Genomic DNA, 20,275 nt, shown 5'->3' with positions numbered 1-20,275 from the left:
GCCTATTTTTGTGTCATTTGCAAACTTGGCAATACTGCATTCACTCTGTTATTGTATTTATTTCCCCCTCCACCCTCACCCCCTTGAATGTTTATTTTTGGAATGTTATTTGAATGGTCCCTGCTTCCAAGAGGATCTTTTACTCTGTAATTGTTTATTAAACCTGCTACACATTCCAAATCCAATATAGCCTGATACCTGGTTGGATCCTCAACATATTGTTCCAGGAAACTGTCCCGAATACACTCTGAATTCTTCCTCATGGCTACCTCTGCCAATTTGATTTTCCCAATCTACATGAAGATTAAAGTCACCCATGATTAAAACACTACCTTTTTTACATGGCTTTATTATCGCACGCTTAATTCTCCCTCCTGCAGTATTGCTATTGTTTGGGGACCTCTAGACTACTCCCACCATTGTCGTCTTTCCCTTGTTATTTCTTACCTCCACCCATATGAATTCTCCATCCTCCGATTCAAAATCATTTCTTGCTATTGTACTTATCCCATCGCATACTAACAATGCTACCCCACCCACCACATGAGCAAGAGCAGCATAGGGTGCCGTGAATAGTGTTCTTACAGGGAACAGATCGGGATACTCTTGAGTCAGCAGCACGGTGGCACAATGGGTTAGCACTGCAGCCTCACGCCGCCGAGGTCCCAGGTTCGATCCTGACTCTGGTTCACTGTCCGTGTGGAGTTTGCACATTCTCCCTGTGTTTGTGTGGGTTTCGCCCCCACAACCCAAAAATGTACAAGCTAGGTGGATTGGCCACGGTAAATTGCCCCTTAATTGGAAAAAATGAATTGGGTACTCCAAAAATTAAAAAAAAAAAGAGTAGTCTGGAATCGGTACGGGTTAGCATTCAGAAGTCGGAACAATTGTTGCTTTCCTCCAACGTGGCCAACTGCAACACCTTCACCTCTGTCCCATCCGAGATCAGTTAACTTGGAAGATAAAGATCGCCAATATGCTCTCTCTGTGACACACCTTTCATACTCCAACTTAACTAGGCACTGGACTTTGCTGAACTTTTATCATCTTTACGGTTGTAATATATCTTTTTAATGAATTACCAGAAACTGCACAATAAATAAAACTCACTCACAGATGGCCTATCTCTTAGTCAAATGGAAAAATCTGCTAACTTAAAGGAACACCCTGGCTTCAGTCTACAAGAAGCGTACATTACTTAATTAACAAATACATTTTGAAAAAAATCAATAGTTAAGTTTCATTTGCTGCAATTAACGGGCACTGTAGTCTATTGAGGGGCACGAGATTTCTCAGATAAAATATAACAAATCGAGCTGCACTTGCACTACAAATTTCTAAACAGATTAGTGAAATAATCTTGCACTTCATGAAAGAATGAAAATGAAATATTTCTACAAATTTAGGTTTCTGCTTTTTGAAACTGATCTCACCACAAATCCTGTACCCCTTACCATCGATTCCATCCCCCCACTCACTTGCACCCACAGCATCCTATTCAACTCCATCTGCCAGCCATCACAAAGACCTCAACGTCCCTGTCTCGGCCCATCTGCTGAGAAAGCCCCCAGCCCTGCCGTCATCAACAACAGGCACAACTGCTCCAGCACTCAGTCCTCCAGTATCCATCCATTTAATCCAAAACTGCTGCCTGTATCTTAAATACCACCAAGGTCCACTCGTTCATCACCCCTCTGCTCGTTGGCCTACATTGAGGCTCCCTGTTCCCTCAGCATCTGCAGTTTAAAGCTTCCATCCTTATGTTTAATTCCCTTCATGACCTTGCACGTTCCTACCTCTCAAAGTTCTTCAGCCTAAATATCCTCAAACACACTTGGCTCCTCTGGCTTCAGCCTCACCACTGTAATCAATCGATGTACCATTTGTCAATGTTCTCTGTTTTGATTATTCTTTTTGTCTACCATGTACGTACTGTGTACGTTCCCTCGGCTGCAAAAAAATACTTTTCACTGTACTTCGGTACATATGACAATAAATCAAATCAAATCATGAATGGCTTATATTTCTTCTTTTGCCTCCACTTTGTCTGGTTGAATGGCTTGCTTGTGCTCATTGCTAAAGATACTGTAGAAATGCATGGTCACTCGCCAATAATGGCCTCATGCCAGAGGAGGCTTGCCTCCTGTGGAAACAACCCAACTAGATCTGTGTCTTTCAAAAAGAACAAGTGACCAACAAGAAGCAAGTGTTGGTGGTTCTTTGGTTGCTTCACTGTCTGTATTCTATCTGTAAATGGCACTCGTATATGGTGTGTGTAGCCGTGGGGATTTATCGAGTGAAATGCTTTGAGTTCACCGTGTGGTTGATGGGAAAGAGCTAAGAACAAAGAGATTTTAATGGATCTCCTGGGAGCTGAGTAAAGTCTGAGGCAGCATTTTTGTACTGTTGATTATTCACTTTATTTATCTGATTGTGTGCCAAAATAGCAGAAAAGAATGCTTCTTGGAGATTTAAATGGTTTCAATATCTTGTATCCTTTTTTAAAAAAAATATATATTTTATTCAAGATTTTTTGGCCAAACATAACAGTACGTAGTGTTTCTTTTACACAACAATAAAGCAATATAAATAACAGTGGCCAGTTTTAAACAAATAAATAAATAATATATGAACAAACAAGAACCAAACTAAATGGCAACTGCCTTGTCAAAGATAAATACTCTCCAAAGATACAATCCAACAGTCCAATATACATTACCTAAAACAAGTGCCTATACATATACAATAACATCCCTGAGAGTCCGTCCGATTCCTCTTCTCTCTCCCCCCCCCCCCCCCCCGGGTTGCTGCTGTTGTCTACTTCTTTTCCATTCCCTCTATCTTTCTGGGAGGTAGTTGACGAACGGTTGCCACCGCCTGGTGAACCCTTGAGCCGAACCCCTTAGTACGAACTTAATCCGTTCTAACATTATAAACCCTGCCATGTCGTTTATCCAGGTCTCCACGCCCGGGGGTTTGGCTTCCTTCCACATTAACAATATCCTGCGTCGGGCTACTAGGGTCGCAAAGGCCAAAACATCAGCCTCTCTCGCCTCCTGCACTCCCGGCTCTTCTGCAACCCCAAATATAGCCAACCCCTAGCTTGATTCGACCTGGACCCCCACCACCTTCGAAAGCACCTTTGCCACCCCCACCCAAAACCCCTGTAGTGCCGGGCATGACCAGAACATGTGGGTGTGATTCGCTGGGCTTCTCGAGCATCTCGCACACTTATCCTCTACCCCAAAAAATTTACTGAGCTGTGCTCCAGTCATATGCACCTTGTGTAACACCTTAAATTGTATCAGGCTTAGCCTGGCACACGAGGACGATGAGTTTACCCTACGTAGGGCATCAGCCCTCAGCCCCTCCTCAATCTCCTCTCCCAGCTCTTCCCATTTCCCTTTCAGCTCAACTACCATGATCTCCCCCTCGTCCCTCATTTCCCTATAAATGTCCGACACCTTACCATCCCCCACCCATGTCTCTGAGATCACTCTATCCTGCACCTCCTGCTTCGGGAGCTGCGGGAATTCCCTCACCTGTTGCCTCGCAAAAGCCCTCAGTTGCATATACCGAAATGCATTCCCTTGGGGCAACCTATATTTTTCCATCAGCGCTCCCAGGCTCGCAAACGTCCCATCTACGAACAGATCTCTCAATTGTGCTACCCCTGCTCTTTGCCATGCTCCAAATCCCCCATCCATTCTCCCCGGAACAAACCTATGGTTATTTCTTATCGGGGACCGCACCGAGGCTCCCGTCCTTCCCCTATGCCGTCTCCACGGCCCCCAAATTTTCAATGTAGCCACCACCACCGGGCTTGTGGTGTATTTCTTCGGTGAGAACGGCAACGGTGCCGTCACCATAGCTTGTAGGCTAGTCCCCCTGCAGGACGCCCTCTCCAATCTCTTCCACTCCGCTCCCTCCTCTTCTCCCATCCACTTACACACCATTGAAATATTGGCGGCCCAGTAGTACTCACTTTGGCTCGATAGTGCCAGCCCCCCCCCCCCGCCCCCCCCGTCCCTACTACGCTGCAAAAATCCCCTCCTCACTCTCGGGGTCTTCCCGGCCCACACACAACTCATAGTACTCTTCTCGATTCTTTTGAAAAAAGCCTTCGTGACCACCACCGGGAGGCACTGAAACACAAAAAGGAATCTCGGGGAGGACCACCATTTTAACCGCCTGCACCCTACCTGCCAATGACAGGGACACCATGTCCCATCTCTTAAAGTCCTCCTCCATCTGTTCCACCAACCGCGTTAAATTAAGCCTATGTACTGTACCCCAATTCTTGGCTATCTGAATCCCCAAGTACCGAAAGTCCCTTGTTACCTTCCTCAACGGTAAATCCTCTATTTCTCTGCTCTGCTCCCCTGGATGCACCACAAACAACTCACTTTTCCCCATGTTCAATTTATACCCTGAAAAATCCCCAAACTCCCCAAGTATCCGCATTATCTCTGGCATCCCCTCCGCCGGGTCCGCCACATATAGCAACAAATCATCCGCATACAGAGATACCCGGTGTTCTTCTCCTCCCCTGAGTACTCCCCTCCACTTCCTGGAACCCCTCAATGCTATGGCCAGGGGATCAATCGCCAGTGCAAACAATAATGGGGACAGAGGACATCCCTGCCTCGTCCCTCTATGGAGCCGAAAATAATCAGACCCCCGTCCATTCGTGACCACGCTCGCCATCGGGGCCCTATACAGCAACTGTACCCATCTCCAAAGCCAAATCTCCTCAGCACCTCCCACAAATAATCCCACTCCACTCTATCAAATATTTTCTCGGCATCCATCGCCACCACTATCTCCGCTTCCCCCTCTGGTGGGGGCATCATCATTACCCCAGCAGCCTCCGTATATTTGTATTCAGCTGTCTCCCCTTCACAAACCCAGTTTGGTCCTCATGAACCACCCCCGGGACACAATCCTCTATCCTCGTTGCCATTACCTTGGCCAGAATCTTAGCGTCCACATTCAGGAGGGAAATAGGCCTATAGGACCCGCATTGCAGCGGGTCTTTTTCCTTCTTTAGGAGGAGCGATATCGTTGCCTCTGACATAGTCGGGGGCAGCTGCCCCCTTTCCCTCGCCTCATTAAAGGTTCTCATCAGTAGCGGGGCCAGCAAGTCCATATGTTTCCTATAGAATTCAACTGGGAATCCGTCTGGTCCCGGGGCCTTCCCCGCCTGCATGCTCCCAATCCCTTTCACTACTTCCTCCGTCTCAATCTGTGCTCTCAATCCCGCCCTCTCCTGCTCCTCCACCTTAGGAAATTCCAGCTGATCCAGAAAGCACATCATTCTCTCCTTCCCATCCGGGGGCTGAGCTTCATATAATCTTTCATAAAATGCCTTGAACACTCCATTCACTCTCTCCGCTCCCCGCTCCATCTCTCCCTCCTCATCTCTCACCCCCCCCCCCCCCCCCTATCTCCCTTGCTGCTCCCCTTTTCCTCAGTTGGTGGGCCAGCAACCTACTCGCCTTCTCCCCATATTCGTACTGTACACCCTGTGCCTTTCTCCATTGTGCCTCTGCATTACCCGTAGTCAACAAGTCAAATTCTACATGTAGCCTTTGCCTTTCCCTGTACAGTCCCTCCTCCGGTGCCTCCGCATATTGTCTGTCCACCCTCCGAAGTTCTTTCAACAACCGCTCCCTTTCCCTACCCTCCTGTTTTCCTTTATGTGCCCTAATAGATATCAGCTCCCCTCTAACCACTGCCTTCAACGCCTCCCAGACCACTCCCACCTGAACCTCCCCATTATCATTGAGTTCCAAGTTCAATATACCCCCTCACCCTTAAACACACCCCCTCATCTGCCAATAATCCCATGTCCATTCTCCAGGGTGGACGCTGTTCTTTTTCCTCCCCTATCTCCAGGTCCACCCAATGTGGAGCGTGATCCGAAATAGCTATAGCCGTGTTTTCCATCCTCGTCACCTTCGGGATCAGTGCCCTTCCCAAAACAAAAAAGTCTCTCCGTGAATAAACTTTGTGGACATAGGAGAAAAACGAAAACTCCTTACTCCTAGGTCTACTAAATCTCCAGGGGTCTACTCCTCCCATCTGCTCCATAAAGTCCTTAAGCACCCTAGCTGCAGCCGGCCTCCTTCCGGTCCTGGACCTCGATCTGTCCAGCCCTGGGTCCAGCACCGTATTAAAATCTCCACCCATTACCAACATCCCCACCTCTAGGTCCGGGATATGTCCTAACATACGCCTCATAAAGTTGGCATCATCCCAGTTCGGGGCATATATGTTCACTAAGACCACCGCCTCCCCTAGCAATTTGCCACTCGCCATCACGTATCTGCCCCCACTATCCGCCACTATAGTCTTTGCCTCAAACAATACCCGCTTCCCCACTAGTATGGCCACCCCCCTGTTTTTTGCATCTAGCCCCGAATGAAACACCTGCCCCACCCATCCTTTGCGTAGTCTGACCTGGTCTATCAGTTTCAGATGCGTCTCCTGCAGCATAACCACATCTGCCTTAAGTTTCTTTAGGTGTGCGAGTACCCATGCCCTCTTTATCGGCCCGTTCAGCCCTCTCACATTCCACGTGATCAGCCGGGTTGGGGGGCTCTTTACCCCCCCCCCCTTGTCGACTAGCCATCTCCTTTTTCAATCCAGCTCCTCACCCGGTTCCCACGTAGCCGTATCTCCCCCCAACGGCGCCCTCCCGCCCCGACCACCCCATCCCATACCAGCTCCCACTTCTCCCCAGCAGCAGCAACCCAGTTAACCCCCGACCCACCCGCTAGATCCCTCACTAGCGTAATTGCACCCCCCATGTTGCTCCCAGAAGTCAGCAAACTCTGGCCGACCTCGGCTTCCCCCCGTGACCTCGGCTCCCACTGTGCGAGGCCCCCTCCTTCCTGCTTCCCTGTTCCCGCCATGATTACCATAGCGCGGGAACAAAGCCCGCGCTTCCCATTTGGCCCCGCCCCCAGCTCCTCATCCGCCCTCTTCTCCCCCCCCCCCCCCCCTCCCCCACGACATGGGGAAGAGAGAAAAGTTACAGGGTCGCAGGATCAACAACTTGGGAAATCATCTCTTCCCCCATTTATCCCTCTTCACCCCACATATTCGCCCCACCACTTTGTCCCAAACGTTCTTTTTCTAGCCCGCTTATTCCAGTTTCTCCTCGACCAATAAATGTCCACGCCTCTTCTGCCGTTTCAAAGTAGTAGTGTTTCCCTTGATGTGTGACCCACAGTCTTACCGGCTGCAGCATTCCAAATTTAACCTTCCTTTTGTGCAGCACCGCCTTGGCCCGATTAAAGCTTGCCCTCCTTCTCGCCACCTCCGCACTCCAATCTTGATATACGCGGATCACCGCGTTCTCCCACCTACTGCTCCGAGTTTTCTTTGCCCATCTGAGGACCATCTCTCTGTCCTTATATCGGAGAAACCTCGCCACTATGGCTCGAGGAATTTCTCCAGCCCTCGGTCTTCGTGCCATAACTCGATAGGCTCCCTCCACCTCCAACGGGCCCGTCGGGGCCTCCGATCCCATTAACGAGTGCAGCATTGTGCTCACATATGCCCCGAGTCTGCCCCTTCTGCACCTTCGGGAAGACCAAGAATCCTTAAATTCTTCCTCCTCGCATTATTCTCCAGCACCTCCAGCCTTTCCACACACCTTTTGTGTTGTGCCTCGTGCATCTCTGTCTTCACCACCAGGCCCTGTATGTCGTCCTCATTCTCAGCAGCCTTTGCCTTCACGACCCGAAGCTCCTGCTCCTGGGTCTTTTGCTCCTCCTTTAGCCCTTCAATCGCCTGTAATATCGGGGCCAACCGCTCATTCTTCTTCTCCTTTTTGAGTTCATCTACGCAACGCCGCAGGAACTCTTGTTGGTCAGGGCCCCATATTAAACTGCCTCCTTCCGATGCCATCTTTGTGCTTTGTGCCTGCCTTCCTGGCCGCTGCTCTAGAGGATCCACCGCAATCCGGCCACTTTCCTCTCCTTTTTCCATCCGTGTCCAGGGGGGATTCCCTTCTGGTTTACCGCACAGTGTTTTTAGCCATTAGCCCAAAAGTCCTTTCCACTGGGAGCTGCCGAAACGTGAGACTTAGCTGGTCATCGCCGCACCCGGAAGTCTCTTGTATCCTTTCTTGACGGCAACATGTATGAACTGTCTCTCTTCCCAGCCACCATCCAAAAGTCGAGCAACCCTTTTCCCAGGCAACCAATGCAGTTATCAAACTTCTCTTGCTGAACCAAACTGTAAGATGACTCAATTTAAGCTGCTCTCTTTCTGACTCCGTCTCATACAGCATGTATGAAAAGCTTTGATTGTGAGTTGCATGTTTAATGCGAGTCATTTGCGAGTGACTTAAGATACCGTAACGTCTGTGAACACCACTTTGCCACTTCAGTAACTTCACCTAAACGGCATTCTACCTCCAGTGGGTGTGATACGAAGAAATTTGTGCCCTTCGTACAGCAGTTGCTTAGCTCTGAAAATGGTTGTCTGTTATCGAAACATGTCACTCTACCTGTGGTATTTGAATTGGACAAGCATAATTATAGCCGATATGACTTGTGCGATTTTAAATATGCAAGTTTATAAGTTATAAATAATGCAATATATTATGCAGTTTCATAAATATGTGCAGTTTTGGTATCAACATGGTAAATGTGTGTATCTTGGATGAAATGGAACAAAATTAGCTCAATGTGATAAATGAGGGAAGCAAGGGCTATTTAAGGCTGAAAAACATTTGGAAAGGGATTACACACAAATTGGATAATCGTGAAGGTTATGGCAATTGTTTTCAGACCTACGCCAAGCTGATTCATTAGGGATATTAGGAAGCATTCATTATCAAACTGGGTGCCATGGTCATCAGAGGATTGGATCGTATCCATGTTTATTTTAACAAGCACGTTTGCTGGTTTCGTGCCTGTGCAGTGTTCAGTAAAGTTAGTTGAGCGCCCAGCAGTTGAAGGCTGATGAGATAAAGATGGTAGCAGGGTCTGGAAGAGGCAAAGCTTAATGGGAAGAACTACCTTGTGCCTCAAGTCTGTTGTATCTCCATCTTGCAATGCTGCTTGATTCCGGCGTATAATCCAACTGTTGCAAAGAATCGTCTTGTTTCCGTTTGACCACTCGGGCCGCGTCGTTTCAACAATCTGATAACCGGGTAAACGCAAGACTTTTAGTGTAAAAAGAAATGTGGAATATTGGAACTCTGTTAAATAATAACGAATGGCTTTTGTGGAGCTGCTGAATAGCAGCAAGGGCTGGTTTAGCTCAGTGGGCTACACAGCTGGTTTGTGATGCAGAACAAGGCCAGCACTGCGGGTTCAATTCCTGTACCAGCTTACCCGAGCAGGCGCCGGAATGTGGTGACTAGGGGCTTTTCATAGTAACTTCATACTTGTGACAATAAAAGGTTGACAATAAAAGGTTATTATTATTATTACCGCACTCCGCAGTGTTTGAATCTGTGATTATTATTCAAACAAAGTGTAGCTGCAGTATCTAGGCCAACGGCATATTGTTTTTGGAAGTCTGAATATAGGATACTGACAATGTGACATTTAGCTGTTCAGTCCATTATTTAAGAAAGGTCACTGCATTCAGTGCAAGCAGGCAGTACGTCCTACATTTACTGGATATGTTGGTGTGTTTGGGCCAATAAAAATGACCTATACCCTATACACCTTTTAAAATCCCCCCCCCCCCCCCCACCCACCCACCACCACCAACTTTCTGCTCTGCAACTAAGTTTCCTTTCTTCTGAACAATGTTTTATGCAGGAATACATTCTCAGTGGTTAGCAGCTGTCAAGGTGACCATTCTTCATCTTATCCTTTGAGCTATACAGTCAGTAAGTAATACCGTGTGGCCGAACCTAATCCTCTTGTCACCTTGTGCCAACATGTGCTTGCCAATATCCATTATTGAACAGCAATTAGGCTGTCAACTTAACACCAGACCAGGCATTGTACCTGAGACCTTCTTGAAATTTTATTTGTTATTCATGAGATGTGACAAGGCCAGCGGTTACTGCCCATTCCGAATTGCCCCTGAGAAGGTGGAGGTGAGCCACTTGAACTACTGTAGTCCATATGATGTCAGAACATCCACAGTGCTGTTAGGGAGGGAGTTCCAGGATTTTACCCCACTGAGAGTGAAGGAACGGTGATATATTTCCAAATCAGGATGGTGTGTGATTTGGAGGGAAACTTCCAGGTAGTGATTGTTCACCGAATTGTTATGTCCGAGGTAGCCATTAGGAATTCCAAAAGAGGAATTCACTTAGTGCCATTCTCCCACCTTCTCGCCGGACTACTTTTCCAGATAATGGGCTCATTCCCGTTGAATGTTGAAGCTGCTTCCGGGAACACACACTGGCAGTGCATGTGAGACTAACCACTCGCTGCACAAAAGTTGTATTTTTCATATAATTTTTGCTTCTTTTGCCAATCATTTGCTCAGTGTCCTAGTTCCATGTGACTGCTGCTCTTCCCCCTTTAGGCAATAGACGTTATGGTTGGGAGGTGCTGTCACAGTTTTGGGAGAGTTGCTGCAGTGCACCTTGCAGGTGGCACAAATTGCAGCCATAGTTATACTGGTGGAGGGAATGAATGTTTAAAGTGACGGATGCAGTGCCAATTAAATGGGCTCTTTTGTTCTGGATGGTGTTGAGTTTCTTGAGTATTATTGCAACTGCATTCATCCAAGCTAAGTGGAGAGTATGCTATCACATTCTTGACTTGAGCCTTAAAGATGGTGGAAAAGCTTTGGGGATTTAAGAGTTATCTTGTCTCCTGACAGTGTTTCTGTGGCTGATCCAGCTTCTGGTCAATTGTGGCCTTTAGGATATTGATGGTGGGGATTGAGGGATGGTATTACCATTGACACAGCGAGGTGCAGAGACTGGTGTTGTAGATGGACGGTGCCCAGTATTTGTGTGGCATGAATGTTACTTGCCGTTTATCAGCAACGGTTGGAATCTTGTCCAGGTCTTGATGCATGTAGACTCCTTCATTATTGTAGGATTCAGTACTACTGGGTGTAGTACATTTTCATTGACTGCTTAGGTGGGGCCCTTAAAGCACTACATCATTGACTTAGGTGAGGGAATAAAGAGTTAAAAATTCAATCTTTTAAACGGCACTCCGTTCGGAAGGGTGGTACGTCAAGTGATGGGACAGCAAGTTACATGAACCAATTGAGTGCATAGACAAAACTACAGCCAGTGGAATTTAATGTTAGGAAGTGTGAGGTTGTCTACTTCAAATCTGAGGAAAGTAAATCGGAATATTTCTCCTTGTCCTGTCTTTTCATCCCACCAGTCTGCATTCAAAGGATCAGCCTCAACTGTGGCTTCTACATCATAGGCCATGTGGAACTTGAAAAGTAATACAGTTCTATGGAAATGACATGCTACTCTTGTAAAAATTAATCTTTCAGTTGAGGGCACTTACGTCCTCGATTTGCTTTTATGTGCACTGAAGTCTTGATGTCTGCTCATTTTGTAAGTGACTTTAATCTGATTTCAGCCAGCAACGTTTTCACTCACTGGATTTTCTTTATGCTGTGTAGCACTTGCAGTGTTACATTACTGTATGGAGAATAACTAACGTTCAGAGCTGAAATATGGCAAGTTACATGTTTGCTTGTGCTAACCTACTACGGTTTTACATTCACTATTTGGCAGGGTGCCGTACCAAAAGGGAATGCCACTAAAGAGTTCATTGAAAGTTTACAGTTGAAGCCGGGCCAAGTGGTGTATAAATGTCCCAAGTGTTGCAGCATCAAGCCAGAGAGAGCACATCATTGCAGGTAACGACCCCAGAAACAGGATGAAACTGAATCTTCTCTTAAATCCCCTTACATTTGTATTTGCAAACTTAGCAGTTACAAGAGAAAAACCTCTGAGCAGAAATCCCTGATTAAAATTACCAATTTTGGCAGCCTAGTCTCTCTAGATTCATCATTGCGTCCAATATATTCTGCTACGATTGAAAGTGAACGAAAAGGCTTTCTTTGATGTACCTTGTGCGCACGCATGACTCCAGATGTAGCCTTAATGTCCTCCAGCTTGACGTAAGCTGCCACAAGTTCAAGTAATTTTGCTTTGTTCTCCTTCTCTTTGTAATTATTTAGAACTCTTGGAGCTCTGTATTTGTGCTCGAGTAGTTTTGCAAATCCATTATTTGCAGCCAGGAAATAGGCCACTTGTTAATGCTGTGAACTTTAGTCACACCGCTTAAATAACAAAAAAAGTAATTGTAGTTCAGTCACCAAGTTGCACAGAGTTATTTGTTATTTTGCGTGATGAAGAGCAATATATTGGGCACTGCTTAATCTGGAAACAAGAAAATGCTGAACTCTGAATATTGTTTTCTCCACTAAATTGTTCAAGTAAAACACTGCATGTTTAGTGTTTCAAAATGGTTGAATAAGATTGCTAAAGCCTATTTAAGGTCAATACTTCAGAGGAACAAGTTTCATAAGATCTTATTACATAGCAGAGATAAAATAGTTTTTTGTTTAATTCACACCGCAATAGATAATCGGAACAGATTTTTTTTTTAAAGTTTGAGAAACAACAATATTAAGGTGTATGGTAAGAGTAGAACATTTGATCTGTGCGAAATAGACTTGTTGAAGTTAAGCCATGCCTGGTTTCACCAGCATAGCAATAAGTATTGCCGGTTATTTTATAAGCGGTAGTGCTCAGGAAAATCTTTTATCCTTAAAGAATTTTGCTGTGGTGCTATTTCCATTTGGCTCGATTCCTAAGTTAATTCGTTTATTTTGTAACACTTGACTTAGCAGAAAAGTTATTGTCAGCGCAAAGAATTTGGAAATAGAGGTTTGAGTATTGTCTACATTATTGTATCAAATGTAATCTTAATGCAGAAGGAAGTGACCATGCCAGACATTCATTCATGTGTGCTCTGCCTGAAGGCAGATCCTTGGCTCATTGTCTGCTCTTGCTTCACCCTGAGCTGTTTTCTTGGCAGTTTCCATAGACAGTGGTAGTTTGTATTCCTTTTCACACTCCCAGGGCAGAGCAAGGAGGCAGGTCCGAGTCTACCTCTGCTGGAACAGGAACCAATCACATGCTGTTGGCATCATTCTGAAGTACCAACTGAGCTATCCGGACCCCATGTCAATGAAATATTCAAATGTAAAAGTTGTGTAGATAATTGGAGAGGATGTAAACCTGCAAAATTTAGTAGTACCTACATCAAAACTTAGATTTTTCTTTCCCAGCCACTCCTGCCAGTTGGTTTGAGGTTACAACAGTTTTGTTTTGTGAAGCCCAAGTTGGCTACCAACCTGGAGACACTCGCTCTGGTCAACACCGGCTGCGCACCTCGGAAAAAGAACGAGGAGAATCAACAGTAAATTGGGATACCATCGAGAAGATTGACCCATTTTAATGTGGGGAAAGGAGCAAAGAAGTGTATTTTATTTGGGGCAGAATCCACTCGTGTTTAAAGTTTATTTTTAAAAGTCCGAACACGGGGCCACTGAATTGTTAAATAACACGTTGGCTATTGAGGAGTTGCTGTAAGAAATTCTAATTAAATGGCTGGTGTTTTCAAATATTCCAAATTGCCTTCCAGTGTATGCAAGAGATGTATTCGGAAGATGGATCACCACTGTCCCTGGGTTAACAACTGTGTGGGAGAGAATAACCAGAAGTACTTTGTGTTGTTTACAGTAAGTGTGGCTCACTTCCACATGCTAGATGTGACATCTCTTCACATGCACAACCCTGTCCTTCGCCGGCAGAAGGAACACTTCATACAAACCATGAGTGGGCCATTAGACCCTCGAACCTGCTCCACCATTTAATGATCATTGGTGATCTGATTTTTTAAATTATAAAGTTAAAAGTACCCAATTCATTTTTTTACAATTAAGGGCCAACTTGGCATGACTAATCCACCTACCCTGCACATCTTTGGGTTGAATCATAGAATTTAATGTGCAGAACGAGGCCATTCGGCCCATCAAGTCTGCACCGGCCCTTGGCAAGAGCACCCTGTTTAAGCCCACGCTTCCATCCTATCCCTGTGTCCCAGCAACCCTACCGAACCTTGTGGGGGTGAGACCCACGCAGACACTGGGAGAATGTTTGTATGGAGTCTGCACAGTGACCGTGGTCCTGGGCACCGTGAGGCAGCAGTGCTGACCACAGCGCCACCATAATCTGATCATAACCTCAAATCTGCATCCCGCCTACCCCCGATAACCTTTCACCGCCTTGCTTACCAAGAATCTAACTACCTCTGCCTTAAAGATATTCAAAGACTCTGTTTCCACTGCCTTCTCCGGAAGAAAGTTCACACTTTGCGCCCTTTTCAACTAAGCAAAAACGTAGAGAAGTTTATCCTGATGAGTGCAAGATGAAAACCTTTACTAGTATGTCCCTTTTTTCAGCAATATTCAAGTTCCATACACAATCAAGTTACTGCATGTTGCAGACTATTGAGTTGCAGACTATTGAATATTTATTTTTCAATATCAGGTTCTTTTGTGCTAAAATTATTTCATTTTATTCTGCTATCTGTCATTGACTTTGTTTTGTGGCGTCACTTTAGACAGTTAGTTTTGTTCTGTGGACTTGTGCCTTTGCAGTGATTCCTCACTTAAAGTTGTGGTTGCGTTCCTGAAAATCACAGCTTTAAGTGAATCCTAGATTAGGAATTAATGTTAAAACCACAGTTAAGTTCCTCCGGACATTTCTTGCCTGGAAAAAACAATGTACGAGTTGAAATACTTTGTCATACATGTGCTGCACTGCATTCCCAGCAGAAATAACTCGCCAAATAAAATCCATCACGAAATATAAAAGAAAGGCCATATGCAATACAATTAAATTGTTTTAAGAAAATTTCAAGTACTTGGCCCAGACTGTACTTGAAATGTGCTCTCTCAGCTCCTGTTTGTACACTGTTGACACATGGCACCAACATCTAAATTTCAAGTCACATTTAAGTAAATTACTAAAAGAAAATGTCTTGTGCTCTTATGTTTCAGATGTATATAGCTCTGATATCACTACATGCCCTTATCATGGTTTGCTTCCACTTTCTGTATTGCTTTGAAGAGGAGTGGACAAGTAAGTAGAAATACAGAAATCTTAATTTAGTTAATCTTTCTTTTTATTGTGTGTGTGCATGTATCAAAAGCAGTGTTGCTGATGTTGCATTTTGCCTGTTCAGGTGGAAATTAACACTTTTTTCCTGAATCCCAGAGCTTTGATCAATATTGTATCATGAGCTACTTAATCAAGCCTGTGAATTACTGCTGAATCAATAGTGATGCATTTGAGTTTGATGCTAGTTTTATCCTTTGCTTTCCTAGAATGCAGTTCATTTTCCCCACCATCCACAGTGATACTACTCATTCTCCTGTGCTTTGAGGGTCTTCTCTTCCTTATTTTCACTGCTGTGATGTTTGGCACCCAAGTACATTCTATCTGCTCAGATGAAACGGTGAGTACTTAACCTTTTCAGTCCATTAATGTCCTTCCAAGAGCATTCATCACATATACGCAAACCCCAAAAAACAAATGGACTGTCAGCTATGCAGCTGAACCATTGAAATGTATAAACTTCCGACAGGGCTGGACAGACTGGATGCAGGGATGTTTCCTTTGGCTGGAGTGGATAGAACAAAGGGGTCACGGTTCCAAATGGCCTACCCCTTATCCCGAAACTGAGATGAGGAGAAACTTTTTCACCCCCAATTCGCTGACTATCTTTAAGAAATAGATCGATTTCTAGACTAAAGGTGTCGAGGGGTATGGGAAGAGTGTGGGAACATGGTGTTGCGATAGAGGATCTGCCATGATATTGAATGGTGGAGCAGGCTCGAAGGGTCCTATTTTCTATGTTACGCACCCGGTCGTGTGCTGATCAGCAGGACAGGCTCAGCATAAAGTCCCCAGTCTGTCGTCAAGGGGTAGGCACCAAGTGGAGGTGAGATGCTTTCTCCTTGTTTGAAGGTTCTTCCTAGAGTGAGTTATTGGGCAGCATTTTCAGAGGTCTGGAGGGAAGTCAACTAAGGATCAAACCTGCACTTATCTAATGCCTTTTGCCTCCTTGGGATATCTCTAAGCGATTCGCAGCAGTTAACTGCTATCTTGGGCAAGCATAGCAGCAACCTTGTGCACAGCAAGACCTCACAAATATCAATGACCAGTTAATCTGTTTTGGTGAGATTTTGGGAGATTAATTTGGCTTCTCCACTGGGAGTACACACCTGCCGATTTGATCTTTTAAGTTCCCCACTTTTTAAATAAAAACAAATATTTTTTATTCTCCTTTTTCACATTTTCTCCCAAATTTACACCCACCAACAATAAGCAGTAACAAATATGTCAATCCCCATATTAATAACAACTATCCCATCCTCCCACCAAACCCCAAACATTAGCCCGCATGTTCACACAAACAAATGACAAAAAGGAATTGGGGATCATCCATAGTCGCCGTTAACACACACCCCGCAACACTCCCCCCCCCCCCCCCCCCCCCCCCCCCCCCCAACGCTCCCACCCACACGCCCCAACTAATGTTCGATGTTATCCAATTCTTGAAAGTGCATAATGAATAATGCCCATGAATTGTAGAACTCCTCCATCCTTCCCCTCATTTCAAACTTACCCTTCTCAAGAGTCAAGAATTCCAACAGGTCGCCACGCCAGAGCACAGGGTGGAGAGGGAGCTCTCCAACCTATCAGGATCCGCCTTCGGCCGATCAATGAGGCGAGGGCTACAACATCTGCCTCCGCACCCGTTTCCAACCCTGGCTGGTCCGACACCCCGAATATGGCCTCCCAAGGGCATGGGTCCAGTTTCCTGTGTACCACTTTAGAAATTACCCTAAAATCCTCTAGCTTTGGACAGGACCAAAACATATGAACGTGATTAGCGCCCGCTCCCTGGCAACGTTCAAGCACATCTTCTACTCCTTCAAAGAATCGGCTCATCCTTGCTCTCATGAGGTGTGCTCTGTATACCACCTTCAGCTGTATCAGCCCCAACCTCACGCACGAGGTGGAGGCATTCACTCTCCGGAGCACCTCACACTAGAACCCCTCCTCCATATCCTCTCCCAGCTCTTCCTCCCACTTTGCTTTGATCCCTTCCAGTGATGCCTTCTCCTCTTCCAAAATAGCTCCATAAACCGCTGACACTGCCCCCTTCTCCAGTCCCCCTGTCGTCAGCACCTCCTCCAGCAATGTGGAGGCTGGCTCCACCGGGAAGCTGTGTATCTCCTTTCTGGCAAAATCTCGAACCTGCATGTATCTAAATATTTCCCCTTGCTCCAGCCCATACTTCGCTTCCAGCTCCTTCAATCCTGCAAACCGACCCCTAAGAAACATTAAAGTTCCCCACTTAACGGGGCGTTAAATATTTGGAGAAGCAACTAAAAGAAATAAACAAATATTATTGATATTTCACAATTAATATTTTCCCCCATGAATAGGATTCAGGGTAGAACAAGCCTTCCAGTGAGCCACCCTGTCCTGAATCCTCTTTTATCCAATCATTCATGCTGGCTATGGTTTACAGATATTGCCAACACTCCACCACTTTGATAAGTGGCTACTATTCTTCGTATTTTAACTTTGTGGCAAGCGACCCATTTCCTTTCATGTTCCGAGAAACATTACAGCTGAATGTGATCCTTTTACAGCATGAGGCACTAGAAAGCAATCTGGGGTTATACCTTTTGCTAATACTCCTTTCCCCCTCTTTCCTTTCCCACTTCAACCCAAACCACTATAACCCTTCCTGAGGTTACAACTGCTGGTGGTAAAACTAGATTCTTCTACTTTGTATGGGGCTTGGGACCATATCATATGCTGTATTAACCCATTAAGCAATTGGGGGGAGATTGTTCCTAGATTTTACTAAGTAGATAACGAAACAATATTAAAAATAGTGCATTACTATATAAGCTAAGTATTACAACTGACTGGTGCTTAGTGCTATGCAATAGCTATTTCCTCTTTGCTGTGCACAAACTGTTTCTTGCACTTCACTGTGCACCTCTTGGGTAATATTGGTTGTGCAGGGCATGTTCATTCCCTGCATTGTTCATTTCAGATTACTGCGCAACCACGCACATGCACAGCTGAAAGGTAACATTGGTGCTGTGCACAGTTCATTGTGAGAAGGTCTTGTGGTGCATTGGGCTGACTCTAAGCCAGAAAGTCAGGGTTTGAGTTTCACCTCACAACTTGGTGGCAAAAGAAGTTGTGTTCATAATGTAGCCGTACAGGTTGAGTATCAACTTGCAAATCCTTCCAACACCAATGGCAAACAGTAAGAGTGGGAGAGATTCCTTGTCAACTGTGTGATGGAAAGATATCGGAGCATCTACCATCACTATCCATAGCTCCAACCTGCAAGTGCAGGTTGCCTCAGCAACTCTTGACTCCCCGAGTGTGTATTGTGACACACCACCAGCAATACTGCAGCTAGTTATTGACCATGTTATGTGAGAGTACCTTTAATAACTGGGTGTTTATCAAATAGCTGTATGAAATGAAATTAAAATCGATTATTGTCATAAGTAGGCTTCAAATGAAGTTACTGTGAAAAGCCCCTAGTCGCCACATTCCGGCGCCTGTTCGGGGAGGCTGGTACGCGAATCGAACCGTACTGCTGGCCTGCCTTGGTCTTCTTTAAAAGCCAGCGATTTAGCTCAGTGTGCTAAACCAGCCCCTGAAGTGGATGTACCTTAAATAAATGGGTGTTTATCAAATAGCTGCAGTGATGTCAGAGTGTGGGTGGAGCTGGACTGGCTATCTTTCACTTTCGTTTTTGAGTAAGCATCTACAGTGTGTTTTAGTTACGTTTTCAGAGCTGGATAGCTGCAGGCAAAGCAAGCAGCTGTATAATGATCTCTCTACAAGCTACAGATGGACCAGGATTTCAAAGTATACCGGTTTCTGTAGAGAATTTAAACCTGTCTTTCTGTAATAAGGGTCTTTTGGTCTTATGGTTGTTGTTAGGAAAGTTATGAAGGGTTACTTATAGAATATTGTATCTGTGGGGATTATTGGTGTTGATAGTTGTTAAGATGTTTACTGTGGGTTTATAAAGTGTTAACTGGATTCATAAATAAACATGGTTTTGCTTTAAAAGTACTTTAGATCTCTGTTGCATCACACCTGTAAAGTAGGTCCTTGTGCTCCCCATAACCACAATCTATTAAAAGTTGTGGGTGAGGTGAATTCCGTGATACACTTTGGGGTTCTCTAAACCCTGGCCCATAACAACCAAGAGTTCCAGATCGATTAATGGACTGCCATAACTTGGTCGAGGTACTGTTTATACATTGCAAAATTATGATAGGATTAGAATCACAGTTGAATGTGTTGTTTTGTTCGGTTCTACATGGTGTCAGTGTTTATGGTCAACAAAATGACCCTTGGCAAAGCACAAGTGATTATTAGATGGGTTTAGAAGTCAATATTAAACAGGTTTTCTTTTAATGTTGTGCTCCCATCATATTTGTCAAGCCTTTCTGAAAATAAATGCTGCTTGTATCTTCAGGGCTGTAGGTGACCTCCTCACTATCAAATATAAATACGAGTAACGGTCTACCAAAATTAATTGGTTCACAGCGGACTTTCAAGGAAGCGATTGGTCAGGTAATATCTCGCCAATTGTTTTACTTGAAATGAGCATTAAAGTTCCAACTCTTCTTTTTTTTTTAAATCAGTGTCGTGGATAAGGACACATTCCAAAACCGCACCAAGGTGGCTGAAAGATCGCAACATTAAATTTGTCTAGAAAAAGGGACTTTTTGTGTTTGATCAGCTGAGATGTGTGCGTTGCATTGCAAGAATCCTGGGTAGTGTAAAGAGCAGACTCCTCTTTACCCCATCAATCTGACTTGGGTTTGAATTCCGGTTCTAGAAGAATTTTAATCCAAGTTCTAGAAGTGTCTGAATATAGCCCACCAGTGCACAGCCCAGTGGCATTTTTAAAAATGTTAATCTTGGACCATATTCCATTGTAAAGTTTTTAAGATGTTATATCTGTTAAAGAAATATAAGCACCAGTTTAATGTGGAATTTAAGCAGCTTCCTAGTAGTAATGTACCACTTCAAGAGAAACAGGAAGGCAATTGCCAGATTTTCTCCACTAATTAGTCGATGTGGGATTACACAGCTTCTGGTGGGCAGGAAGTGAATCGGAATGTGTATGGAATCCTGTCCGTTACAAGGCAGCTGAGATTGACCAGCTTCCTTCTT

General features: G+C 45.0%; 1 protein-coding gene across 4 annotated transcripts in view; it reads left to right on the top strand.

The window, feature by feature from the left end:
- LOC140425594 (palmitoyltransferase ZDHHC3) overlaps nucleotides 1-20,275 on the top strand; it is a 45,777-nt gene that overhangs the window by 6,335 nt on the left and 19,167 nt on the right. For all 4 annotated transcript variants that reach the window (XM_072510071.1, XM_072510072.1, XM_072510074.1 and 1 more), the window contains exons 3-6: nucleotides 11,696-11,820; nucleotides 13,617-13,713; nucleotides 15,037-15,118; nucleotides 15,364-15,494. In XM_072510071.1, coding sequence (XP_072366172.1) covers nucleotides 11,696-11,820; nucleotides 13,617-13,713; nucleotides 15,037-15,118; nucleotides 15,364-15,494 — 435 coding nt within the window. The remainder of the gene's footprint in view (nucleotides 1-11,695; nucleotides 11,821-13,616; nucleotides 13,714-15,036; nucleotides 15,119-15,363; nucleotides 15,495-20,275) is intronic.

The sequence above is a fragment of the Scyliorhinus torazame genome, chromosome 6, assembly GCF_047496885.1.
Source record: "Scyliorhinus torazame isolate Kashiwa2021f chromosome 6, sScyTor2.1, whole genome shotgun sequence".
Classification (NCBI taxonomy): domain Eukaryota; kingdom Metazoa; phylum Chordata; class Chondrichthyes; order Carcharhiniformes; family Scyliorhinidae; genus Scyliorhinus; species Scyliorhinus torazame.
Note: the sequence above shows the minus strand (reverse complement) of the source record. Positions and strands in the feature narration are given on the sequence as shown.